The sequence below is a fragment of the Salvia hispanica genome, chromosome 5 (genome assembly GCF_029641045.1).
Source record: "Salvia hispanica isolate PSC_SH4W2 chromosome 5, Shi_PSC_v1, whole genome shotgun sequence".
Classification (NCBI taxonomy): domain Eukaryota; kingdom Viridiplantae; phylum Streptophyta; class Magnoliopsida; order Lamiales; family Lamiaceae; genus Salvia; species Salvia hispanica.
The window spans coordinates 42,926,179-42,948,979 of record NC_142696.1 but is presented as its reverse complement, the minus strand read 5'-3'; the positions used below and the strand labels follow the sequence as shown (position 1 = coordinate 42,948,979).

The window sequence follows — 22,801 nt, the reverse complement described above, 5'->3', positions numbered from 1 at the left end:
TCAGCATATCACGCCTAACTAGCTAGCCATCATAATCTTAAGTTTTGATTGATTAATTCTATCTAATCAAATGTCATAATTTGTGGAGTATATTTTATACATATAATCTTTGTTACACGCCAAACTTTTTTATGATTTCCCCATATAATAATAGTCGTAATAATAATTGGAAGAGATGAGGTACGGAAATGTGATCAATTAGTGGGATATATACTAGGATGCTACTTGATTCCAAGACCTAGCTAGTGGGATGATTTTGGACCGATACGACATTGTATCTTTTTCAAATGACTTAATTAATTCTTGAGTTGACTCCTATTTTATATAGGGGAGGGGCACAGCCCAGATAATTCTTAAACTCTTAATTCTGTTTAACTAAAAAATATTTTACAACTAATTTACAAATTTTATAAATGAAAATAGAACTATTATTAGTACACTTCTCTGTGAGAAAAAAAAATTGACGGTTAATTAATGAGTGCATAGTGTGGAAGATGATAAAATATGTCGGCTATAATTGCGATGCCTACTGTCTGTTATATACGGAAACAATCATACAACATAATCTTGCGCTCGTGTTGGAGTTTAATTAGTCCAAATATTCCCCCTAAATTAGGATATTAATCCCATTTGGATATCGACTCACAGTTAATTGTCGTTAAAGTTGTCACGTTCAACAAACGTATAGGGTTGTCATATATTTGTCGGAAACTAATTATACTAATGAATTTTAATATTTTTTATTATACGTAATTTTTTTTTAATAAATTTTAATACTATTGAGTTAGTTAGGTTAATCTAACTAATTAAATTTATAATTAAGTCAATAATTTGGTTAAAACACGTTCGACCGTTTAGTTCAATAGAAAATATTAATTTTAGACCAAAACATTTATTTAGGAATAAAAGATGATGCAGATGACAAAAAAAAATTAAAGCAAATACAAGGGATCAAATTTGAACTTTAGTAATGGGACCAAATTTGAGCTTTAGTCATTAGTTTATACTAGTATAAGTTAAATTGATTACAATTCCAGGCATTTGTGTGAGAGGTAAAAAAAAACAAACAAAAATTAAAAATTGATTTGTGCAGCATAAGAAATAAACTGTTGTAGTACTATAAGATAAGGATGAATTTAAGTTGGATCGAAGCTTTGAAATTGGTGTTATAGACAACTGGAAAATGTATACTTTTTGTCGCATTTAATAAAAAGGTGTCACGTTAATATTAATGCAAATTCACATTTATTGGGGCCTCCCATTTGCCCATTTTTCTTGACGAAATTAATGAAACAAAACTCCAAGTAAACGGCCCACGAGTTGAACCTTAAAAGCTTTTCCTATCTCACATATGGCGTTGAATAATTTTCGCCCCACCTATTATTGTCTCTATATGTCCTGCTCAAAATTTACCAGTATTTAATTATAACTTTAAGACTCTTTTCTTTGTTAATTTATAGAAAAGTCATTATATCTACTTCACACTTCACTGAAAATCCATCCAAATTCCAAACAATTGCGGTAACAATATGGGTGGATATAGGGTCCCTTTAAAATTTGAAACACTTACAGTTGTGTACATATTGGGGGGGGGGGGGGGGATCATGCATTAATTAGAATTGTCACAATATTATAATATATAAATAATTAATGTCATGAAATATAGCTACAAATCTAATGTCGTTAAATATAACTAAAAATAATATTGTCATGAAATAAATATTGTGGTAAACATAAAGAAATAAGCAGTACCATAAAAGTAATTATTATATGAAGATTGTTATAACTATCATGAAAAGACTATTGTGCTTTAATAGGTATACATATTGTAATTTGCTTGGTTTCCATTTTCGCCAAATTTTTCAGGTGTCAGTGTACAATTCAATTTGAGTATTTTCTTTTACCCTTCTACTATTTGTCTTTTTGTGAAGAAAATCATAGTATATCAAACAACTATACATCTTATAGTTTATAGAGAGGGCCTAGAGTAGAGCAATTGAGATGGAGATTCGTTTTCCACGTATCAAAATATAACCGTAGAAGAATATAAAAAAAAGGTTAATTTCAGATGATTGTCTTTTATATGAAAAGGATTTGGAATGGATATGGCCTGAAAAAGTTGGAAAAGGGTAAGTATATATAGTATTCGTTAAATTTTTGCGACATTGTCTTTTAGTAGATAAAAAATAAAAGAAAAATCCATCACAAGTTAATTGTCATTCAACTCAAAAATAAATAATTAATTACTACGATAAAAGACGTGAAATTGGATAAAAACGAACGAACTTAATTTTGACGTGTATCATCCTCGAGGCCTAATGCAAAACTTTAAATTTAGTTTTTATAATGACATGGCATATTTAATTATGGTCATCCAATATTCGGGCAAATTTAGTATGAATAGTTTTTTTTTTTTGAAGAAATTTAGTATGAATAGTTAAAAATTCATACTCCATAAAGTTGACCCCATGAGTTGACGCGGCGACTCACCCGATTGCTGCTGACGTGTCGACAATTGAGACACTTGAAATGGGGGGACGATTCACGAGACCTATTCTAGTACAAAATTAAATTTAGTGAGATTCATTAGATTTCTTCAATCATGCGATAATGAAAATTTTGTTCGTATTTCGTAATACAAGATTTCAAAATACTATTGATATCTTCGCATTTTGCTCTAACTAATGATGAAAAATATCTAATCATATTTGCTACCTATATATACTCATACTCCCTCCGTCCCACTTAAGATGACACGTTTTCCATTTTAGTTTGTCCCAACTAAGATGACACATTTCCTTTTTTTGGTAACTTTCTCTCTCCAATTAATACACTCAACCACTTTTTCTCACTCCTATTAAAATATCTATCTTTTTTTATCTCTCTACTTTAATATTTACACCCACCTTCTCTCTCCAATTAAACACTTTAACCAATAACTCATAAAACCCCGTGCCAGCTAAGCAATGTGTCATCTAAACTGGGACCGGAGGGAGTATATCATAATTCATAACACTAGTATATTTATTGCACATGCTTTTAATTTATATCGACTGATACAAAATATTCAGTGCTAAGATATGGTGAAGCAATTACCCCACCACAAATTTAAACTTGTGTCCTTAGTGATAAGATACAAATTTAAAGTTGGTGCCCATCAATATTTTTGTAAAGTAGGCAAACATATAGAATTATAAAGTATTCATACTAAATAAAAAAATTTTATTTTTTTCTTCCTCTCATACTAATCAAGGAGTAGAATAAACTTCATTTTTTCATTTCGATTGACTAACCAGTAATCATCTTTGTTAAAATCGATATACGGAGAAGTGAGATACTCCATAAGTTGAGTGCTAAGACATTTTTACTCTAGAAAAAAAAAAGAGATTCAAGTTAATACGTCAAAGATTAAATTATCAGCTCTTTAATTCAAAACGTCCCATTTTTATAGATAAGAAATCATACGGATCCATTTTTTTTAATCTGGACCACAGATTATTACATGTGGGACACATGAACATGCGACACGTGGGCGGGCAATTTTTTATCCGACACGAATCCGCACGAAGATAACCCAACACGAACACACACGTTTAGGATTTGACCCAATAAAAATCCAAAAATTTTGGGTTGGGTTGGGTCGGATTTGGGTCGGGTTGGGTTATCCGTTAAGAAAAAACAATAATTATTTTGATTATTTTTATTAATTAAAATGATATATTAAATTTAAATTTTAATTATTTTTATTAATTAAAAAATATTATAATTTTAATTTTATTAGTAAAAATATGATTAATACTATTATTAATGCATACTTAAATTTTATGATAAAAAAATATTACTGCATACTTAAATTTTATTAAAAAATAATTATTTTAATTATTTTAACTTTATTAGTTAGATTTAAATTTAATATACTTTAATTTTATTATTTGGATTTAAAAATTAATTTAATTAATTATTTTAATTTTGTAATATCTTATTTTATCGTGTAATATCTTATTTTAATTATATAATATCATATATCGCTCGTTATTGTATAACGTTTATATTGTGTAGTAACTTACTATCATTAAAAGATGACTGATATTTTTTTGGATGACACGAAATTCGCACGAATCCAACACGACCGATATTTTTTTTGGATGACACGAAATCCGTACAAATCCGACACGAATCTGTTTGGGTTGAACCCGATTAAAATACGATGATTTTGGGTTGGGTTGGGTTGGGAACCGATAAGGCTGGGTCGATATTGGGTTGACTCGATAACGACCCAATCCACACAATTTGCCAACACCGGGTGGCACAAGTTACTCTCTCCACCCCAAACTACCTACTCTATATTTCTTCGACAAATATTTACACATCAATTTTTTAAATCATTTTACTAAAAGGAATGCATAACTACTTTGGGACGGAGAATTTCTATAGTTTTTAGAACTATTCATATGATGACGAGGATTTTATGCATAATTAATGTTGAGCATATTTATGCATGATGTTACTTATAAAAGCGCATAATGTTACATATACACATATAAACATGGATATTTTGTCATTTATTGACGTAACTTATTGTTCATGTTCTATGTTTATAATGCAATCGATCTCTATTCTCCTTTCTCGTGAAATATATTTAATGTAGGTGTTTTTTTTTTTGGTAGAGGATATTAGGGGTGTGAATATGGATATCGGGTATTGGGTTTACCCGTACCCGACCCGATATTCACCGAGTATTGGATACCCAATATCCAATTTTATGGGATTGGGTATGAGATTAGATATTTAAATTTAAAATAAATTGGGTATTGGATAATCCGAATGGGTATCGGATATTACCCGAATATCCAATTTATTATTTAAAGCATTTTTTAAATTAGGTTTAGCCATTTTAGGCTTCAAGAGTTGAGCCAATTTATTTACTAGTACAATTTATAAGTTAACTTTCTCTAAACTTATATAAATAAGTCGATCTCTCTTACTCTAGGTCACGGCTTCTCCAAGCTCTCAAGTTTTACGTATTGCAAAATCAACTCATGTGGTTTTTTATGTTTTAGTTAATTATTTTAACTTTTGAACTATATTATTGGTTGTTTCTACAGTTTAATTAAATGCATAACTTTTATTATTTTACTTACATATTGCATAACCAATCCCCATAAATATAATCATATACTTAAAATAAAAGTGACCCATTTTTTTTAGTTTAATACTACAAAATAAATGCAACATTAAATATATTTGTCAATTTAAATATTTCTATATTTATATTAATATAATAAATTTTGAAAATTTTTTATTAGTTATTAACACATGTAAAGAATCGGGTGTTTGGGTACCCGATACGTCGGGTGTGGATACCCGGGGCGGGTATTGGAGTACCCGAAAATATATCGGGTTAGATTTTGGATAGACATTTAGATGATTTTTGGATTTGGATACCCGGTTTTTTCAGGACGGGTATCCATGGATACCCGTATTCCCACCCCTAGAGGATATATTTTTTCGTACTCCATTATGCATATTTCTGTTTATACATTTTTGACAAAGCTTAGTTGTGATTTATTCAAATGAGAGAAGTAGTATATATTCACCTTTTTTAGAATGAGGAAAACATGGGTGCACGCCACAATACCATGCACCACTGCATGCACTTTTATTCAAAGCATTGATAATTATAATTATAGAATTACATATTGATTATAAATTCAATTTTCTATTGTGCAAAATGGCGTAGATCATGACACAAATTATTGAATAAACCTCAAACATCCAACAAGTTTCACAAGCAAAAATTCACGTAACATGAATAAAATAGTTTTAATGCATAATAATAATAATAATAATAACTATATGGAAGTTAAAATGGATTCTTCTACTATATTATGCACTAGAGAGCCCAGTTGTGAAGCCCAGTAAGCCAGGCTCTTTCTTGCAAAATGAAGAAGTACAATATGTTTCGGTTCTTAATAATTAAGCCTTCATCTGTGTTAAAACCACATTTAATTCCGTGTTATCCAGAATGAACTTAAAATCAAGGCTATTATTGTTAGGCAAAAGCAAAACAATTAAAACTCGAAGACCATTAGTAATTAAGAATACTATATATTGAGTTACGTCACACAACATTATCCTGCGTAATCATTATTTAATTTTCAATTTGCGGTTAATCGACTTCATGAATACACTCCAAAAACTAACACACATTAATTAAATATTGAATGTGCTTGTCAACTACGCGAAAATACATGACAAGTAATACCATTGCACGTCATTAACGAAATAGTTACAACAATAAAGATCTTGTATATATTAACAAAATAGTTACATCAATAATCAACAAAGAACTCTACTCTCTCATTTTCAATCGATGGAAATATTTTCATAAAAACTCAAATCTCCACCACATCACAATATATAGATCTTATTCAATGATTTATTATAAAGAAAAAATTAAAAAAAAAAATTGAATTTGGGGTCGAGTTATTGAGAAGAATTCTCTTTACAATACCTAAGCTGCAAAGAAATCTGCCTCTCAAACTGAAGCTGCTTGTAAAAATTAGCAATAAAAGCATCGGCTCTCTCATCAATATCATCTTCCGACGGGTAACTGGTCGTCCTTCGTAGCCCCCTCGATGATCCCGGGCTCTCATCCGAGCCCGAATCCTCCACGCAGGCCATCAATCCGGGCCTTTCGTTGAAGCTCAGCCCTCTCTTGCTTATCACCGACGCCACTTTCCATCTATTCACGCTCAAATTAAGCAGAAACTTGATCTTCTCCACCGCCCTTCTCAGCTTGCTAAGCAACGTCGCCATTATAGAGAGAGATGCGTGTTAACTTGTTTCAAATGAAATGATTTTGGAGTTGATACAAGAGTAAGCACACATATATATACATATAGGTATGCATGCATAATTTATAGATATTATATTACTATTATTCTATTGTATGTATGCATGTGTGTTGCAGGGAAAGAGAGGTTGATGGAGGCGTGGGGAGAAGGAGAAGCGTGTGAAAAAGAAAGGCTACAAGCTGGATATAGTGTTAGGGAAGACTTGTATGAGGATATAATTATTCAAATGTTTTATTCATTCTTATTTACTGATTAAGTAACTAGTAAGGTCGTCTTTGTTTTGGATTTGTAGATTGAAAGCGACGACCGCTTTTTTTTACTTAGTTGGTGTATTTACTTGAGTATTTGTTTTATTTAATTTATTTCATGATAAAAACACAAGGTATACACGTTATATTATGGTTTTAATTATAAAAGAGATTTCAAGAAATGATAGATATATTAAATAAATAGCCTTTTTTCTATCGATTCCCAACCTATAAATTAATACAAGGTAAAATTAAAAGAATAAATTAAATACCTTCATTTCTATTTCAAAAATTTGATAATAATAACGGTTTATTTATTGCTTAAAGCAGTGGCGGATCCAGGATTGATAAACGGAGGTGGCGAAATATATATTAGTAGGTTGGTTTAGGGGCGAAAATGATAATTTTTTCGATTTTCGGGACGATGTCGGGGCAAACGAAGGGAGCGGACATGGTAATTTTACGTCCGGATAAGAAGAAATTAGTCGCACGGAGGGAGCGACGGCCCCCTCCTGCCACCCCTAGATTCGCCACTGGCTTAAAGGATCATTATTACATTTTTTTGACTTTGATAGATGTGAACAAAATAAGAGAAAATAGTTATAAACACGAAAAATCCCGATTGGTTATATAGGAATTTTGAAAAAAACTGTATGAAATTATTAAGTCCATTTTCTCGTCTAACTATTGAATTATTAATTTATAGTATAATGCCAAAGTTGTTGTCAATAAGTAACTACAAGCAAATCGCCAATATTTCATCTATCCAACTATTAAATTATTTCAATTGTAATCAAAATATACCCTTTTCGACCCAGTAAACAACCACTACTACTTGTCTACTTCATTCCTAAATCCTAATCTGAATATTAAAACAGTTATGAAGCAGCCAACGTGCTTACATTATTGTTTGACCTTAAATCTGAAGTGGTTTAGGTATAAAACTTGGTATCCAAGTTTTAATATTTGAAGATTGACTTTATGTAGGATGTAAGATTCATAATCTAAGCAACTAATGATCAAGTTCAACGAAATTAAGGTGAAGCTTCAAATTAAGATTATTACCTCTTCAACTCGTTTAACTCTAGTATAATTAAGAGTTTTGGTCAAGTGGAGCACTCCACATGATGTACTCCGTCCAAAAAAAAATAGTCTCATTTGTTGATAGCATGAGTTTTAATGAGAAATTGATTAAAGAAGAGAAGAAAAGAGAAGTGAAAATAGATAAAGTAAGAGAGATAGGGAGAAAATAAGAATAAAGTATGAGATAGAAAATTTCTATATTTAGAAATACAACTATTTTTTGTGGACATCCCAAAATAACAAATAACAAAATGAGATTATTTTTTGTGAATGGATAGAATACTAATACTATTTTAGGTTATAATCCACTACTATATTTCTTAAATCGTTCATTCACTACCCTATTAAGGAGTTTTACATAACTTTTTACCATAGTTATAATCTAAAAAAATTCACACAATCTATAATCATGTCCCTTGATTATTCACATGAATGTCTCAATTTTTTTCCATCTTGTCCCATTTATTGATATTATAATTTAGCTATCTCAAATTAATTAAAATTTTATAATTATACTTTCCTCATTTCATAAAAATAAACTATTTTTGTCATTTTAGTCCGTCCAATTAATAAAATAACAACTTCTATTTTTATAGAACAAGAATAGTATTTTATTGAAAATCTTGGATTATTCTTTGTAGTGTTAACCACCTAAATTACGTTATGAGACGTATCTTGAGATTTACAAAGCTTAGTAAATTTTAGTTATTGAAACTTGTGTAATTAATTATGGATTTACAAAGCGTAGTAAAATTTAGTGGTTGCTATTTGCGTACCACTTTTCTGAATTTGTTTTTACCATTTGATTATTGATTTAGAGGCGTAGTAAAATTTAAATATTGAAATTATTGTAAAATATAAATATTGCGTAATTATTGTAAACTTCAGTTTGGGCCGTAGTTATGAGAAAATTCTGCTAAATTTGGACTTTAAAAAAAAGAGGCCCACAAATCATTTTAGTAAACCACCCAAGAAATGAATAGAAAGCTCACAGCCGCGTGACTGTATCAGATTTCTTCTCCTTTGTTTGTGACCTGGTTTTTAACTCTTCCTAAAACCCTGGCCTTTCCCTCTCTCTCCCTCTGAAGCTCACACAGATTCCATCGCAATCGGCGTCGCCGCCGCTGGTCGCTGCTAGTCGGCGATCCTAGTCTTCACTGTGAGAAGCTTTCTCTATTGATTTCATCGGCGCTTCTTCTATGTTAATTAATCCCTTACTTTGCGCTACTGAAAATATCGGGAAATCTGAAATGTCAATTTTTGCTTCTCTCCATTTGTCGTTTTTAAAAGCAATTGACATTCGATATCTGAAATATGGCTTGCCTGCTCTCGATCCTGTCCACTTTTTTTATGATTCTGTTACTTTGTTTATTGAGCATTGATGTATATATATGGAAGGAATATGTGTTCATACAAGAATTTTTTTTTGGTATTTGTATAAAATGTTTTGCAGAATTGCACTTGAACATTTGGTTTGTGTGAGGAAGAGGCAATGGGCAACGGTCCAGCTCCCTTTTCAGAAATTGGCAAACGAGCAAGAGGTGGACTTCTTAAAGATACAAAATTTTAGATAATTTATGCTTTAATTGTTGCATTAGAGTAAAATTGTTTGATGCTTTAACTCTTGCGTTAAACTTAGGATAGTATTGAGATCTATTTTGAGTCCATGTGTATTTAATGCCATTTTCTTGAATGTTTGGTTGGGTATGTGCTTTACGGCGAAAGGTCCTTACGGTAATTGAATACATTATAAATTCTGAAATATCTGTTGTCTTTATCTGTTTAGAATACGGTTCCATGTCACACAGCGATAAATTTGGTATATTAAGTAAAAACTCCAAATCTCAATAATTTGCTACATAATCTGTTCCTAAACATGTCCCGTTGACGTGATGAGGCTATGATGAGATCTTGGTACTGGCGAATATTTCCTTTTATGTCTGTTGTACAATATACTGCTTGTTAAGTCAAGCTGACGCTGTCATGCTGCAAGGAATTTTATGCTATTTGGTCAAGAACCATCATTTGGTGAGCAAAAAGTTGAAGATACTAATTTCCATAAGTACTACCACTGTGTTTTGATATTTAGCTTGCCATGTATTAATTGCTCTTATATCTTTATTCTCAAAGACCTGTGGCTTGTCATGTATTAATTGCTCTTATATCTTTATTCTCAAAGACCTGTGCCATGCAGTCTTGCATAACTGTGTTTGTTTTTGTTTACAGATCTCCTGACCAGAGATTACAATTATGATCAGAAGTTCTCCCTCGCCATACCAAGCTCTACTGGAATGGTATTACAGTAACCTTTTCCACCAATTGTTTATCATAACTTATTTGCACTTATTATGATACACATGTCTGTCAAAGCGATTATTCAACATGATTTTTCTACATTTTTAGCTATTTTTATACTAATATCAATTGGTAAGTTTAAAGATTCTCCTTTTATGAGCAACTGTCATTGGGACCTAGCTAGAAATTACTCTGCTCTTCGATTGCGTGATTCCTTGTACTAACTTCACATGAAAACTGTGGTCCAAAGTATACAAGCTGCCAAAGATTAATCTATTTGGGGAACATGTTTTCTGTGTTGAAATTTCAATTTGATCCTTGTGAAGAATGTTTCTTATATACATTGTGAGGACACTATACCTCCAAATGCAAAGTCCTATGAACTGCTAAGCAGTATTAAGTATATTAAACATTATTCCTCCCACAGGGATTTACAGCTACTGGAGTGAAGAAGGGTCAAATATTTGTTGGTGATATAAGCACACAGTACAGAAGTGGAAAAACTATTGTTGATGTCAAAGTTGATACATACTCTAATGTAAGAAGATATATTTGCTATTATTGTTGACTGAATACCATTTAGGCAATTTTTTGTTGATGATATATTGTGGAGAAGTAATGATATAATATAGAATTATTTTTTTAACTTGATTCCCTACTGCATGTACTTACAGGTTTCTACCAAAGTGACTTATGATGTAGTGCCTGGAACAAAAGCAGCAGTTAGCTTTAATGTTCCTGATCACAAGTCTGGGAAGGTACTCAGATTATATTCTTGGTGCTCCTTAATTGTCCACAAGTTCAGAGGCAGTTAGGATGCCTGTTGGGTTTTCTTTTCAATTTTCTTTTCTGTAGTTTTGAAGTTTATAATATGCTTTTTTTATGAAGAAATCTCATTTAACCAAAAATGAATTATTTGTAATGGGGTAAGAAATTGGGTAAAGCTAAGTTTGTTCTTTAAATGGAGTGCTTTCTAAAGTGCAATGCTGACTGACTTCTAAAGTTCTGATCAACCATCTTATCTTAACTTCAAAATGATGGAGCTGTGTTATTTTGATAACCATGTGAAGTTCTATTTATTGGGAGTTGCACAATCAGATGTCTTGTTTTTTTTTCAATCTTTAGCAACATTGTTGCAACTTGTTCTTGACATCTTCTGTTTATACAACGCAATCATGTTTTAAATACTGATTGTTTGAATGTTTAGCATCTTTGTTACTAATATTTTTGGTTATATTGTCTGCTCATGTATTGTTGAATTTCAGCTCGATGTGCATTACCTTCATCATCATGCTGCCATTAATTCTAGTATTGACTTGAACCCGAGTCCCCAACTGGAGGTTTCTGCAGCAATAGGCTCCAAAGATATTGCTATTGGCGGTGAAGTTGGATTTGACACCTCTTCGTCATCTTTTACTAAATACAATGCTGGAATAAGCTTCAACAAACAAGACTTTTCTGCTGCTGTTTTATTGTATGCAACAGTTCTGCTAAAGTCTACAATTCATATTTTGAATCTTTCTGTACCTTTTGTATTATTCTACAAAAATATCACTTGGTACTGATTTCTCTATGTACCTTTTCTTGTTTACAAGGATTGACAAGGGACAAACTGTGAAGGCTTCTTATGCACACGTGGTTAACCCTTTGACGGGAACAGAAGTTGCTGCTGAGATGACACACAGATTATCCAGTTTCCAGAATAGCTTCAGCTTGGGAAGCATCCATAAGATTGATAATCTCACGTCGATGAAGACAAGATTCTCCGATGATGGTAAGATTGCTATATCTAGCCAACGGGAATGGAGGCCTAAGTCACTAGTAACATTTTCAGCAGAGTATGACACCAAGGCCATCAACACAGCTCCAAAGTGTGGCCTCTCCATTGCTCTCAAGCCCTGATTTTTAACATTATCAGGTTTGATTTTTGAACAAATAGGCATTGAGCTTGAGGCGCTTAACGATTTTTATTGACAGGGAAACAATACCCGTTTTTTACAAACATTGAAATGATGGTGATAATTTTGGATGAATTCGTTTCCAGAAATTGGATATTTGCTGTATAATTGGCCAGTAAGGCAATAAGCAAATATTCTCCCCATTGGGATTTTAAGTGCTTGTTCTCTTTCCATTGGTACTCATTTTTTTCTCATATTATATGTTGAATCTTTTCCTTCTTTTCTGGATTGAAACAAGCCATGAATCATGAATATGCCATGAAACCATTGTGTCATTGTATGGTGTGATTTCAATAAGTAAAGGTTTACATTGTATTCTTTTGATCAGTGTATATATTAGAATCATGTATATTGGTGGGAAATATTAATTGGTATTTTATTTCATAATCTTTTACAATCCTCCATTTTACGATTTCCCATATTTCAATTCATATTGGATGTATATGAAATTTCATCAAATGACAACTTATATAAAAATGCTAACCCTAATTAGTCATTTGATTAGCCGGTCAAATAAATTGTTAGTAGTAGTAGTAGTATATTTTTCTATTGAAAATTTTTAAATTGATTAAAGAATTAACATTAGCTGAATAATTTTGTATTATTCATTTATATACATTATGTAACAAGAGTGTGTCGATTGAAGTGTTGTAAGAGCAACTCCAAGGGGAGAAGGTAAATGAAAAAGGTATATCATGTTTATACCTTCTTAAAAAGTGCAATATACCTTTTTAAAAATCAATCAACTCCAAGAATAAAAGGTATATAGAAAGGTATATCATTTAAAAAAAAAAAAATAATAGTACAAAAGCATTAAAAAAAACATAAAGTGTAATACCTTCTCAAATACCTTCTCCCTTGGAGAATGATTTTTTATGAAAAGAAGGTAAATATGGTGGTTATATGATTTTACCTCTCCATTGATGGAGAGGTAAAGATACCTCTTCAAAATGGAAAAAGGTATAATACCTTCTCAAATACCTCTCCCCTTGGAGAATGATTTTTCATGAAGAAAAAGTAAATATGGTTGTTATATTAGTTTACCTCTCCATTTACCTCTTCCCTTGGAGATGCTCTAACTAGCAAAACAGGATTGGGTTTCTAATCAATACGAAACTATCAAGTTTTTTGTAACAGTACAGTTGCTATTAGACATGTTTATCAGCAACTATCCAACCCAACCCAACCATCTACTTTTTTAATATTTAATTCATTTCTATCTCCTCCGCATTATCTTCCACATCATTAATATTCATCCAACCCAATCACACCCATTTTCATGGTTTATCAATGACCACCCAATCACACTATTATATATTTTGTTTTATCATATTTTTTTAATAATACTATTTTTAAATGAATAGTATTTATTATTGCATAATAAAATTTATAAAAAACCACAATAAATGACAAACTAAAAATTATAAAGACAAATTTTAAAAATATAAATTATAATAATTGAAATACGAAATTGAAAATAAATAATTGGTGCTCACCAAAGAAAGGATTATAGGAGGAGAAAAGATAAGATTTTTTTGTGTACAAAACTATAGCAAATGTGGTCTCTATTTATAGAGGATGAAAAATTATAAATTTTGGTATAATTTTTAATTTTTTTAATATAATATATAAAAGATATATCATTTTTTTAAAAAAAATCAGTCAATGAAATTGTGTCCTGTGGCACAATATCATTGGCTGATTCGTGAATTCAATCGAGAGACTGTTCGGTCGCTGGTTGCCAACCAGCCGACCATGGGTTGAGAAGAGAGAGACACACCACTACTTTAACTTTTTTTATTATTATTATTATTGCAATTGTGACACGGAGGTCGACAATCACTTCATTAACTAAAAGATTGGAGCAAGAGTAGTGAAATTTCCTTTTGTACATTCTTAGGATCAACTTAGGATTAATTGACAAATATTTTGACTAAGGCCGTGTGCTTCCCGTCACTTAATTTGAGAGTGAGTGTAAGCAATCAATGAAATTATCAAGGGATTACTTCCTTGAAATTTACTAATGCACTTTTAGTAGATATTTCTCTATTTATTTACATATAAAAATCTCGTATAAATAAAGGTAATCTAAATGTAAATATAGTGGTGGTATATGTGTGGTTTCTTTAAGCTGGATTACAATTGATGTAGAAAATGATGTCTACAGCATATGTCTCGGAATATTATTTTGGCTCATAGCGTATATTATTCTCGAGTGTTATATGCTGTCATCTTAATAATTTAGATTAAGAATTTTAATATTTAAGTCTGTGGAATGAATGGATGGTAAGGCGATAATATCCCAATAAAGTATTAATTGGCACAATTCTTACCCAATATATTATTCTTTTGTTTGATTATTCCGTCTTCACTATGAATGAATTGTGCCAATTTTTCGTGTTAAACCTCGCGCATTTCACATACATAAATATTGAAAAGAGAGAATATACTCCCTATTGTTTCTACAAAAATGTCATTTTTATCGTTAGAAATATCACTCTTACTAAAGTTGATATAGTATCAAACTTCGTGTTATATTAGTAAGTAGTAGTATGATATAAATTTACTTACTAGTACTAATAGAGACTGATATCATTATTCAAATGATACACCAATGGAAAATAGTATAGCATCAGTTAATTATTTATTATCGTTACATAAAATTTCCTAGACCACTCAATCCCACTGGCCACTTAGTATAAAAGGAAGATACCAACTGAGAAAATGGATGGTTGTTAAAAGTAGTAAGTATGGTGGTGTGAATCAGCCTCCTAACTACGCATTAAATTAATGAATGGTGGTGTGAATCAGCCTCCAATCTATGCATTAAATTACCAGCTTTCATTATCAAAAAATGAGTAATTAATTATTCATTTCCAATCCGAACATCACATGTTTCACAAATTATCTCATACTTATATTCATACCCGACCTTTGAAAATGAACTTTTCATTTCACATTTCAGTCTTAAATTTTAACTACTCATTGATGTAAGTTTTTAATGATTTTAAATTTGAGTTGTGTTAATAAATTTTAATAATAATTCTTAAGGATTACATTCCACTAAATTATTTATTTATAAAAACATGAAAAACTCGAATTTCATGAATATTTCGATTATCCCCATGTCATAAAAAAGTGTATGCCTAAATTATTCCATCTAATCTACAACTTATGCCTAAACCGAAACACACCTGCTTACACCTAATTAAACCTACTAATTACCATCATTACCAATAATTAGAATCTACACAGCTGTATTAGGTATATACCTGATCATGCAACAACATGTATTAGAAATGGGATTAATCGAATTCGAAAAATGAAACATTGCCCAAATAAAATGATTTACAGAGGCACGAGTTTGCTTCAGAAAAAAGATAGATTTATCATTTTTTAACCGAGATTCTTCTTTCCGCTATCTCTTTCTCTCTCTTCCTTCTTTGCTTCCCCTCGCCAAAGAGAGAAGAGAAGCGTGGAGACAATCTCCGACATTCCGGAAAGGGACAAACGCAATCAAACAATAATTCGTATCCCTCTAATTTATTCATTTGTCCTGCAACTGCCGTTGTTTGTTATTTTGTTGCGGGAGAGAGAGAGAGAGAAACAAGAGCGAGAGAGATGTTGGTTGCAAATAGCTTCGATTTATGGCAAAAAGACTCCTTCTTTTCTGCAGCTGAGGAGGTTCAGAAATCTGCCGATTTGTAAGTGTGTGTGTGTGTTTCTTCTCTCGCTTTTTCTGTATTCTCCCTTTTTAATTACTCGAATATTGATCTGGGTTTGGTTTATCTTGAGGAATCGTTTATCGCCTCTTGTAAAGTTTACTCTTTTATTTCTTAATTGCTTGCAGAATTTGTCACTGATTTTACTTTTCTTTCCTTTTATTTTTCTGTCATGGGTTTTGGTTTCTGAGATTGTTCTAGCTTTTGATTTTATTTTAAGCTGTTTTTCCCGAATCACATAATTATTTTTGGTTGGAGATAAATTAGGTCAGTTAGGTGAGCTATATACTTCTTGGTTATGTGTGGAATTCTAGTTATTTTTGGTAATCAAGAATTAAATGAAACAATGAATAGAATCTTTCATGATATAATAAGCATGAAGTAGTTTTGTTCTTCTGTTTTATTACTCTGTTCAATGGCTTTTTGCTCAGCTGTTGGGGTGGGGGTGGAAAGGGGTTGCTCAAGAGGGAGCTGAATTTAGTTATACAATCAATATGAAGTGTGTACAATTCTTGTTTTTGCTATTTGTTTGATCAAAGACTAATAGGAGAATTACGGGGAAAGAATTGCATTCCATTTTACGCGTTTGTTTCGGCAGAATGGAATCAGCTTATAGAGCATGGCTCAAATCAAGGAAAGAAGCATTGATGTCTCAGCATTTAGATAAGATCAGTAGGGAGCTTCAAATGGCTTTAGGCACTGCAAAATGGCAGGTTGGATACTTCGATATTGTATATTTCTTGATTTCGTGAAGTATGCTACATGGTGATTTTTTCTAGCTAAACAATTTAATGTTATTTTAGAGATATTGTTTGGTTGTTGAATGCCATTATGTTCTGATCCAGTTTTTATTTCTCAAAATCTTGATTGTCAATATATAGTTGGAAGAGTTTGAAAGAGCAGTTTGTCTAAGCTACAGAAATAAGGTTGATGATATTACAATTACCCGGCATAAGGAATTTGTTTCAGCCATAGAGGACCAAATCTCCCGTGTTGAAACAGCATTGAAGGTGTCACTGGAAGTTGAAGGGAAGAAACCATTTCGGTGGGTGAACTTGGATAAGGAAGAATCCGATGACTTAGTCCATTTTCTTTCGGGATCCCCAGGGACATCACAGATGATCAAAGATGGTCACATAAATGTGGGAGCACCAGACAGAGATTACAGTCTTGGTTCTCCGGTAAGTTCCAAAGTCCTAAATCGGGGTTGGGAAGAAGTCGCAGCAAGTGTTAAGGATATCGGCTGCTCCTTTGAACTACAAGATAGAGAGGTTCGTGACACAGAAGATGAAATCAGCAATCGAGCTGGTGAAAGTCTTAATAATCTGAGAGTCTGGAATTCGCCCGACAGGAATGCTTTGGAGATCGTTGTTGATACGGATGATAGAGAAACCAATGGATTAATCGAAGCAATGCCTAAGGAGAAGGGTTCAGAACCTTTGATTTGGAGGTCAACAGGTGAAATGCATCGTAGAGCTAAAGAAGTGAAAAGCCACACTCAAATGAAATTGATAAATTGGATAAATAATGTAAGTCCAATGGTCATCTGACTCATCTCCCATGATTATGCTTGAAAGAAGGATAAAAGGTTATTAGAAATGTCATTTTCTATAATTTATTTGGCATGTGTTTTCATCATGGTTCATAAATGACTGTCTTCTACAGAAAAAAGCATTTCCTTATAATCACACAATGTTATGAATATTATCTTAAGATGCAGAAGGAATTTCTCCTTAGTAATCAATGCCCTTATGATTCTCATTTTTTTAATATCCTGACCATTTTGCAGCACTTAAGAGGACGTCAGGGAAATCAAAGACAATATCTATCCCCAGTGTTACCGGTCAAATCTATACGTTTCGTACTAGCTTTGATGATAACCATTTTTTTATTTGGTAAGCTTGTTATTTAGAGACTTCTATGGATAGTGCACAGGGCAAAATATTGAATGCTATATGAAAAATACAGAAATATACATGCATCACTTTTTAGTTCATATTGTAGTCCATTATCTAGAAGTGTCATGTGCTTCTAGCTCTTGAAACTTCAACTAATTTCAGCACATCCAAGGCTTCACCTTGATGATGCTAATGTAGAAAAAGTAAAGAAGAGATGTATGCAATAAACAAGAATTCATAACATTATGACTAGTCATATTTATGTTTTGAATTGTATCACATTCAAAGGGTTACATTTGTAATCAGGAGGCTGATGCGAGCTGTAATAGAAACTCAGTGCATGATTAAAGTCGATGAGACCTATGTTGACATAATTGAACTTATAGCTTAGGGTTCTTCACTGAGTTTAGTATGCATAGGTCAGTGATTAAGTTAGTTTAGCATACCTGTTTATGAGGCAAATTGGATGCTAAATTTCCTCTTGTTATTCATGCAGTCCCTTTCGTGCTCCACTCAACTTAAGCCGTGTTTAAGTGCGAGCGATAATTGAGGTATGTGTACAGTTTTTGAACTCTTCATCAGTGGCTATTTTGATAGTTTGATGTATGTGAGGAAGAAGTAATTAACCTTTGGTAAAAGGAAGAGCCTATCTATTGTTTGTGGCCCAAAAAGGGTGATTTGCACGAAGTTCTCTCGTGTTGAAATGGTGCATGAAACCTCTTGTGTTTTTCGATGAAAATGATTAATTGCTTAAAACATAATGAACTTCGACTTGATTTTTTCAAACTTGTGAATGCAGCCTGCATACAGGTCATGGAATTTGGATTTCTAATGGAATCTTATTCAGTCAGGATGGCTTCTGCAGTTCAAACATGCTTGAGGGCCATACTCGTTGAGATTAATCTCAAACGCATTTGTATCATCAAGTTTCGCCAACCTCTCCAAGAATATAAAGATTGTAAAACATGCACCATTCGATCTTGAACAGAAAAAGAACTTCTGAGACTGGCATCGTATAGCTGTGTTTTTTTTATAGCTATTGTAGTGCTGTTCTTCAGTCTTGAGGTGTTAAAGGAAAGTGGATTTGATGGATTCTTCTTCTTTGAGCTGTCCTGTTATTTGCAGACATCCATTTGTGATAATATATAAATAGGTTGTTCAACTTTCACGTGTTAATCATTTTCTGCTTTTGTAACCAGAAACATCTTTGTGATCTTGCTGAGTTATATAACCATGTGTAAAATGCACATTGCTTCAACTTGAAAAGGGGAAAGACGAATCAATTGAGTTTCATTTCAAGCTGCTGAAAGTAAACCTTTTAACAAAGATATAAGGGTACAACTCATCGTATGAAACAGTGAATTACACACACACCAGAGCATAAAGAAAGCTAGAGTGTTTCTAAACAACAAAAACTCATCAAATAAGATAAAATGGTACAAACTCAATACACAAAGCCCAGTTCTGATTCTCAATTGCAGACATAAACCCCACTTTCATACCTGTGGTCAGTCTCATAGAACTCTGTCTTGCCCTCGGAAGCAGGTCTTAGGGAGATTCCAGACAAAGATCTATATACTTGGGCAGAAAACTTGACATATGCAACGATCTCAAGATCCGATCCATCATCATCTTCGCCAATATCCACGGGCATTCTTGCCCTGAGTCTACCAGGATTTCCCTTCAGAGGAATCTCATCAATGTGCCATTTCAGTTCTCTCTCGGACCTGTTCAACACTGCTTTAGGAGACACTTTCAATAGGCTCGGGTCTACAGGCAATTTGAGAACAATCGTTACATTGTTCAAGGGAGCTGGCAAGTCTGGGTTTGAGACATATTGAACCATAATAGAAAGTAACGTTCCACTGAGCCGTTTAGCTAGTCGAACCCTTAAAGGCAGTGGAGTCATACGAGGTTGCAAGCTGTACTTTGCAATGGGTATAGGTTCCTCTGAGGTAGCCGTTCTCACATGAAACAAGCCATTTCCTAAGCTGCTCACTTTAGAGCCCTCCACTGCAAACCTCTTGATACCTTCTCCGCCTTCGACCTTGAACGAGAACTCAGTTTCCTTGCCATCTGAAGGCGATTTAGGAGGGACTGTCTTGAGATACACCACACCCATCAATCCCACTCTAGCAAGTAATGATTCCCTAAACTCTGCACTTATCTCTTCAACAATATACATCTCTGGACCCTTCATTTCAGTCTTCTTCACCAATATATCCTCAATCTTATCCCCAGCAGCAGCACCTTTAGCCACAGCTGCAGACGGTGGCTCACTGGTCTCTAAAAGCTCCAAACCACCAAGACCCTGGTCCTTTGGAACCTTCTTCGTACCCACAAACTCCGATGCATCCAATCCGCCACCCCAGGCATCATTAATACCTTCAAAATCTTCCGGCAGCGTCGACCCATCATTAGAAAATTCAATGCCACCATACTGCCCTTCGAATCCTTCCACACCAATATGAGTGGACTCAGTAGCTGCAGCTGGAGGCAGACTAGTCACGTCGAGTCCTGCCAGCGCCTTGCTTACATCAGAGAGACCCGTATCCTTATCCTTCTTAAACCCTTCCATCAGCATTTCCTCTGGCTTACCAATCCTATCACTAGCCGCAAATGGATCCTTCTCCACCTCAGTTTCCTCAACCTTAGGCAACTCCTTCTCCTCAACAGGTTGAACAATCGCCAAAGTGGTAGCCACCTCATCTCCAGCCTCCAATGTCTCCGCAGGCAGCTCAAACGACACCTGCGAAAACAACTCCATGTTGGCCTCATGATCTGCCGCTTGCGACTCCACGTTACCCCAACTATCCGCTCCACGGATCTTACTCTCAGTCTGAACAGCCGAATGCACCATTTTGGCAATGCCTTCGCCGTGCATCGACGCTAGCATTGCCGCAAGCCTAATGCTACTAACGCCCCTCAACACTATATCCAAAGCCATGTACACCTCCGCATATTTCTTCCCCAATTTCTCCGGCGTCACATCGACGCCGCGGCACGCGGTCACAATCACGGAAACCGATTGATTAACGATATGGATGCACTCAAACACATTATTATGCGAATCATCAATCGTAGTAACACCAAGAACGTAAATTGAATTAACTAGACGGTACACAACACGATAGCGCGACTCAGCGCCGACAATCACCTGACCGGAGGAGGCAGTCAGCGGATCGTCACCGATGAAATCGGCGGAGGAATCGGAGGCGGGATGCTGCTGATTCTTCGCGAAGGAGCGGCGGGTGCCGCGGAAGGCGGAGAGAGCTACGAGCGCGCGTGAAGGAGGGAACCATTCCCGGGTCTGGAGAAGAATGTCGGGGCCACTTGCCGGTTGAAGAGCTAGGGCTAAACACGACATCCGGATCTAGATTGTGGATCGATCGATTCGGATTGGGAGAGGTTTAGAATTGGGGGTTTTGGTTTTTTCGGCGGAGAGAATTTTGAATTCGAAATGTGAGCATACGAGTGGCGGAGGAGACTCCGAAGCTGGAGATCAGTGATTTTCCGACGATGTTTGCGTCGACGTCTTTGCAGATCGGGGAGAAATGTACAAGTTCAGAGTGCAGATGGTACAAATTAGATGCAGAAGGTGTTTTACCAGACGATGGTTTTTGCAGACAGGTCCCCGAGCATTTCTTAACTTTGAAAATGGCACCACACTTCTTGGGAACTTACCATTCTTCACCATACTCAATTTGGTCAACATCAAGTGATACAAGACTTTTTTATGGTCAGCGTCAAGTTAGAGAAAAATACATTAAAAGAGTATTTATTAAATAAAAAATCACGTCATTTTAAAATTCTTAATTCTTTCATATGATAAATTTAATTTAATTTTTTTTTATAATTATTAGCATCAAAATGATGCTATTTAATAATTAATTCACTTCACTAGTATCATATTACATGGAGTATATATTTATATCATTATTGATCCGTATTACAAAAAATTGTATGTATACCAATTCAACATTGCATTTTCAAAGTACAAATCTTTGAAATTTTATGATTATCATCCAAATTTTGAAAAATGCAGCATAGATTAAACTTTGATCAAAATTTGTATGCGCTAAAAAACGTACCAATGAAGTTTTTTTATTTTAAGAAAAAAAACAGGGTTATCAGTGTTTTAGCTTATTGCAATTTTTTTAAAGATAGTTTAGTTAATAGTGTGAAATATAGGAAATTTGATACAATAGGTTTTTTAAATGGTTTATTCAATTTATAGGTTCCAATGCGATTTATAGCTCAATATCATGATACAACGATCATTTGCAATTTTAATTTCTATGGCGTGCCACACATCATCAAATTGTTTGGCCAAGTGTTTATGTCCAAATAACAAGTAAGTGCATTATATTATGAAGTTAATTAGTGCTTTTTTATGACGTTAATTACCTGTCTCAAGTAAAAAAAACATGCGACATACTATTACTATTACTCTCACTGTTTCATAGTACTACTACAATCATACTAGCTAAGTACTTTTTGACCCAACTAGCTAGTCATATCAGTTTTGGGATTTTGCAATGTGTGTAAGATTAAAAAGTGACTTCTTCACATAATGATAAGTTGGGCTTTCGTTAAGACCTAAGAGAGAAAAAGTTATTAATGCTACAGATTAATGAACTTTATTATATATGACCTGAATTGATTTTCCATGGCCCTCACTCCAACATGGAAGACAAAATAGTCATTTCATTTTCTCAAGTTTATAGACAATATCATCAT

The 22,801-nt window shown here is 33.4% G+C and overlaps 4 protein-coding genes across 4 annotated transcripts; 2 read left to right on the top strand and 2 right to left on the bottom strand.

Annotated features, from left to right (window-relative positions):
• Positions 1-6,289: 6,289 nt before the first annotated feature.
• On the bottom strand, positions 6,290-7,025 carry LOC125186178 (cotton fiber protein). Its single transcript, XM_048082520.2, has one exon. It carries the CDS (start codon positions 6,817-6,819, stop codon positions 6,487-6,489), a length of 333 nt encoding a protein of 110 aa, XP_047938477.1. The 5' UTR covers positions 6,820-7,025; the 3' UTR covers positions 6,290-6,486.
• A 2,165-nt stretch (positions 7,026-9,190) lies between these two features.
• LOC125186742 (mitochondrial outer membrane protein porin 4-like) lies at positions 9,191-12,596 on the top strand. The gene is made up of 7 exons (XM_048083187.2): positions 9,191-9,347; positions 9,642-9,729; positions 10,415-10,482; positions 10,911-11,021; positions 11,158-11,241; positions 11,749-11,957; positions 12,079-12,596. The coding sequence occupies exons 2-7, from the start codon at positions 9,681-9,683 to the stop codon at positions 12,383-12,385; spliced, it is 828 nt and encodes a 275-aa protein (XP_047939144.1). The 5' UTR covers positions 9,191-9,347; positions 9,642-9,680; the 3' UTR covers positions 12,386-12,596.
• A 3,217-nt stretch (positions 12,597-15,813) lies between these two features.
• LOC125187179 (uncharacterized) lies at positions 15,814-19,223 on the top strand. The gene is made up of 6 exons (XM_048083710.2): positions 15,814-16,145; positions 16,762-16,876; positions 17,045-17,692; positions 17,953-18,058; positions 18,558-18,612; positions 18,861-19,223. Exons 1-5 carry the CDS (start codon positions 16,063-16,065, stop codon positions 18,581-18,583), a joined length of 978 nt encoding a protein of 325 aa, XP_047939667.1. The 5' UTR covers positions 15,814-16,062; the 3' UTR covers positions 18,584-18,612; positions 18,861-19,223.
• A 110-nt stretch (positions 19,224-19,333) lies between these two features.
• LOC125187178 (uncharacterized) lies at positions 19,334-21,657 on the bottom strand. Its single transcript, XM_048083709.2, has one exon. It carries the CDS (start codon positions 21,426-21,428, stop codon positions 19,533-19,535), a length of 1,896 nt encoding a protein of 631 aa, XP_047939666.1. The 5' UTR covers positions 21,429-21,657; the 3' UTR covers positions 19,334-19,532.
• Positions 21,658-22,801: the final 1,144 nt, after the last annotated feature.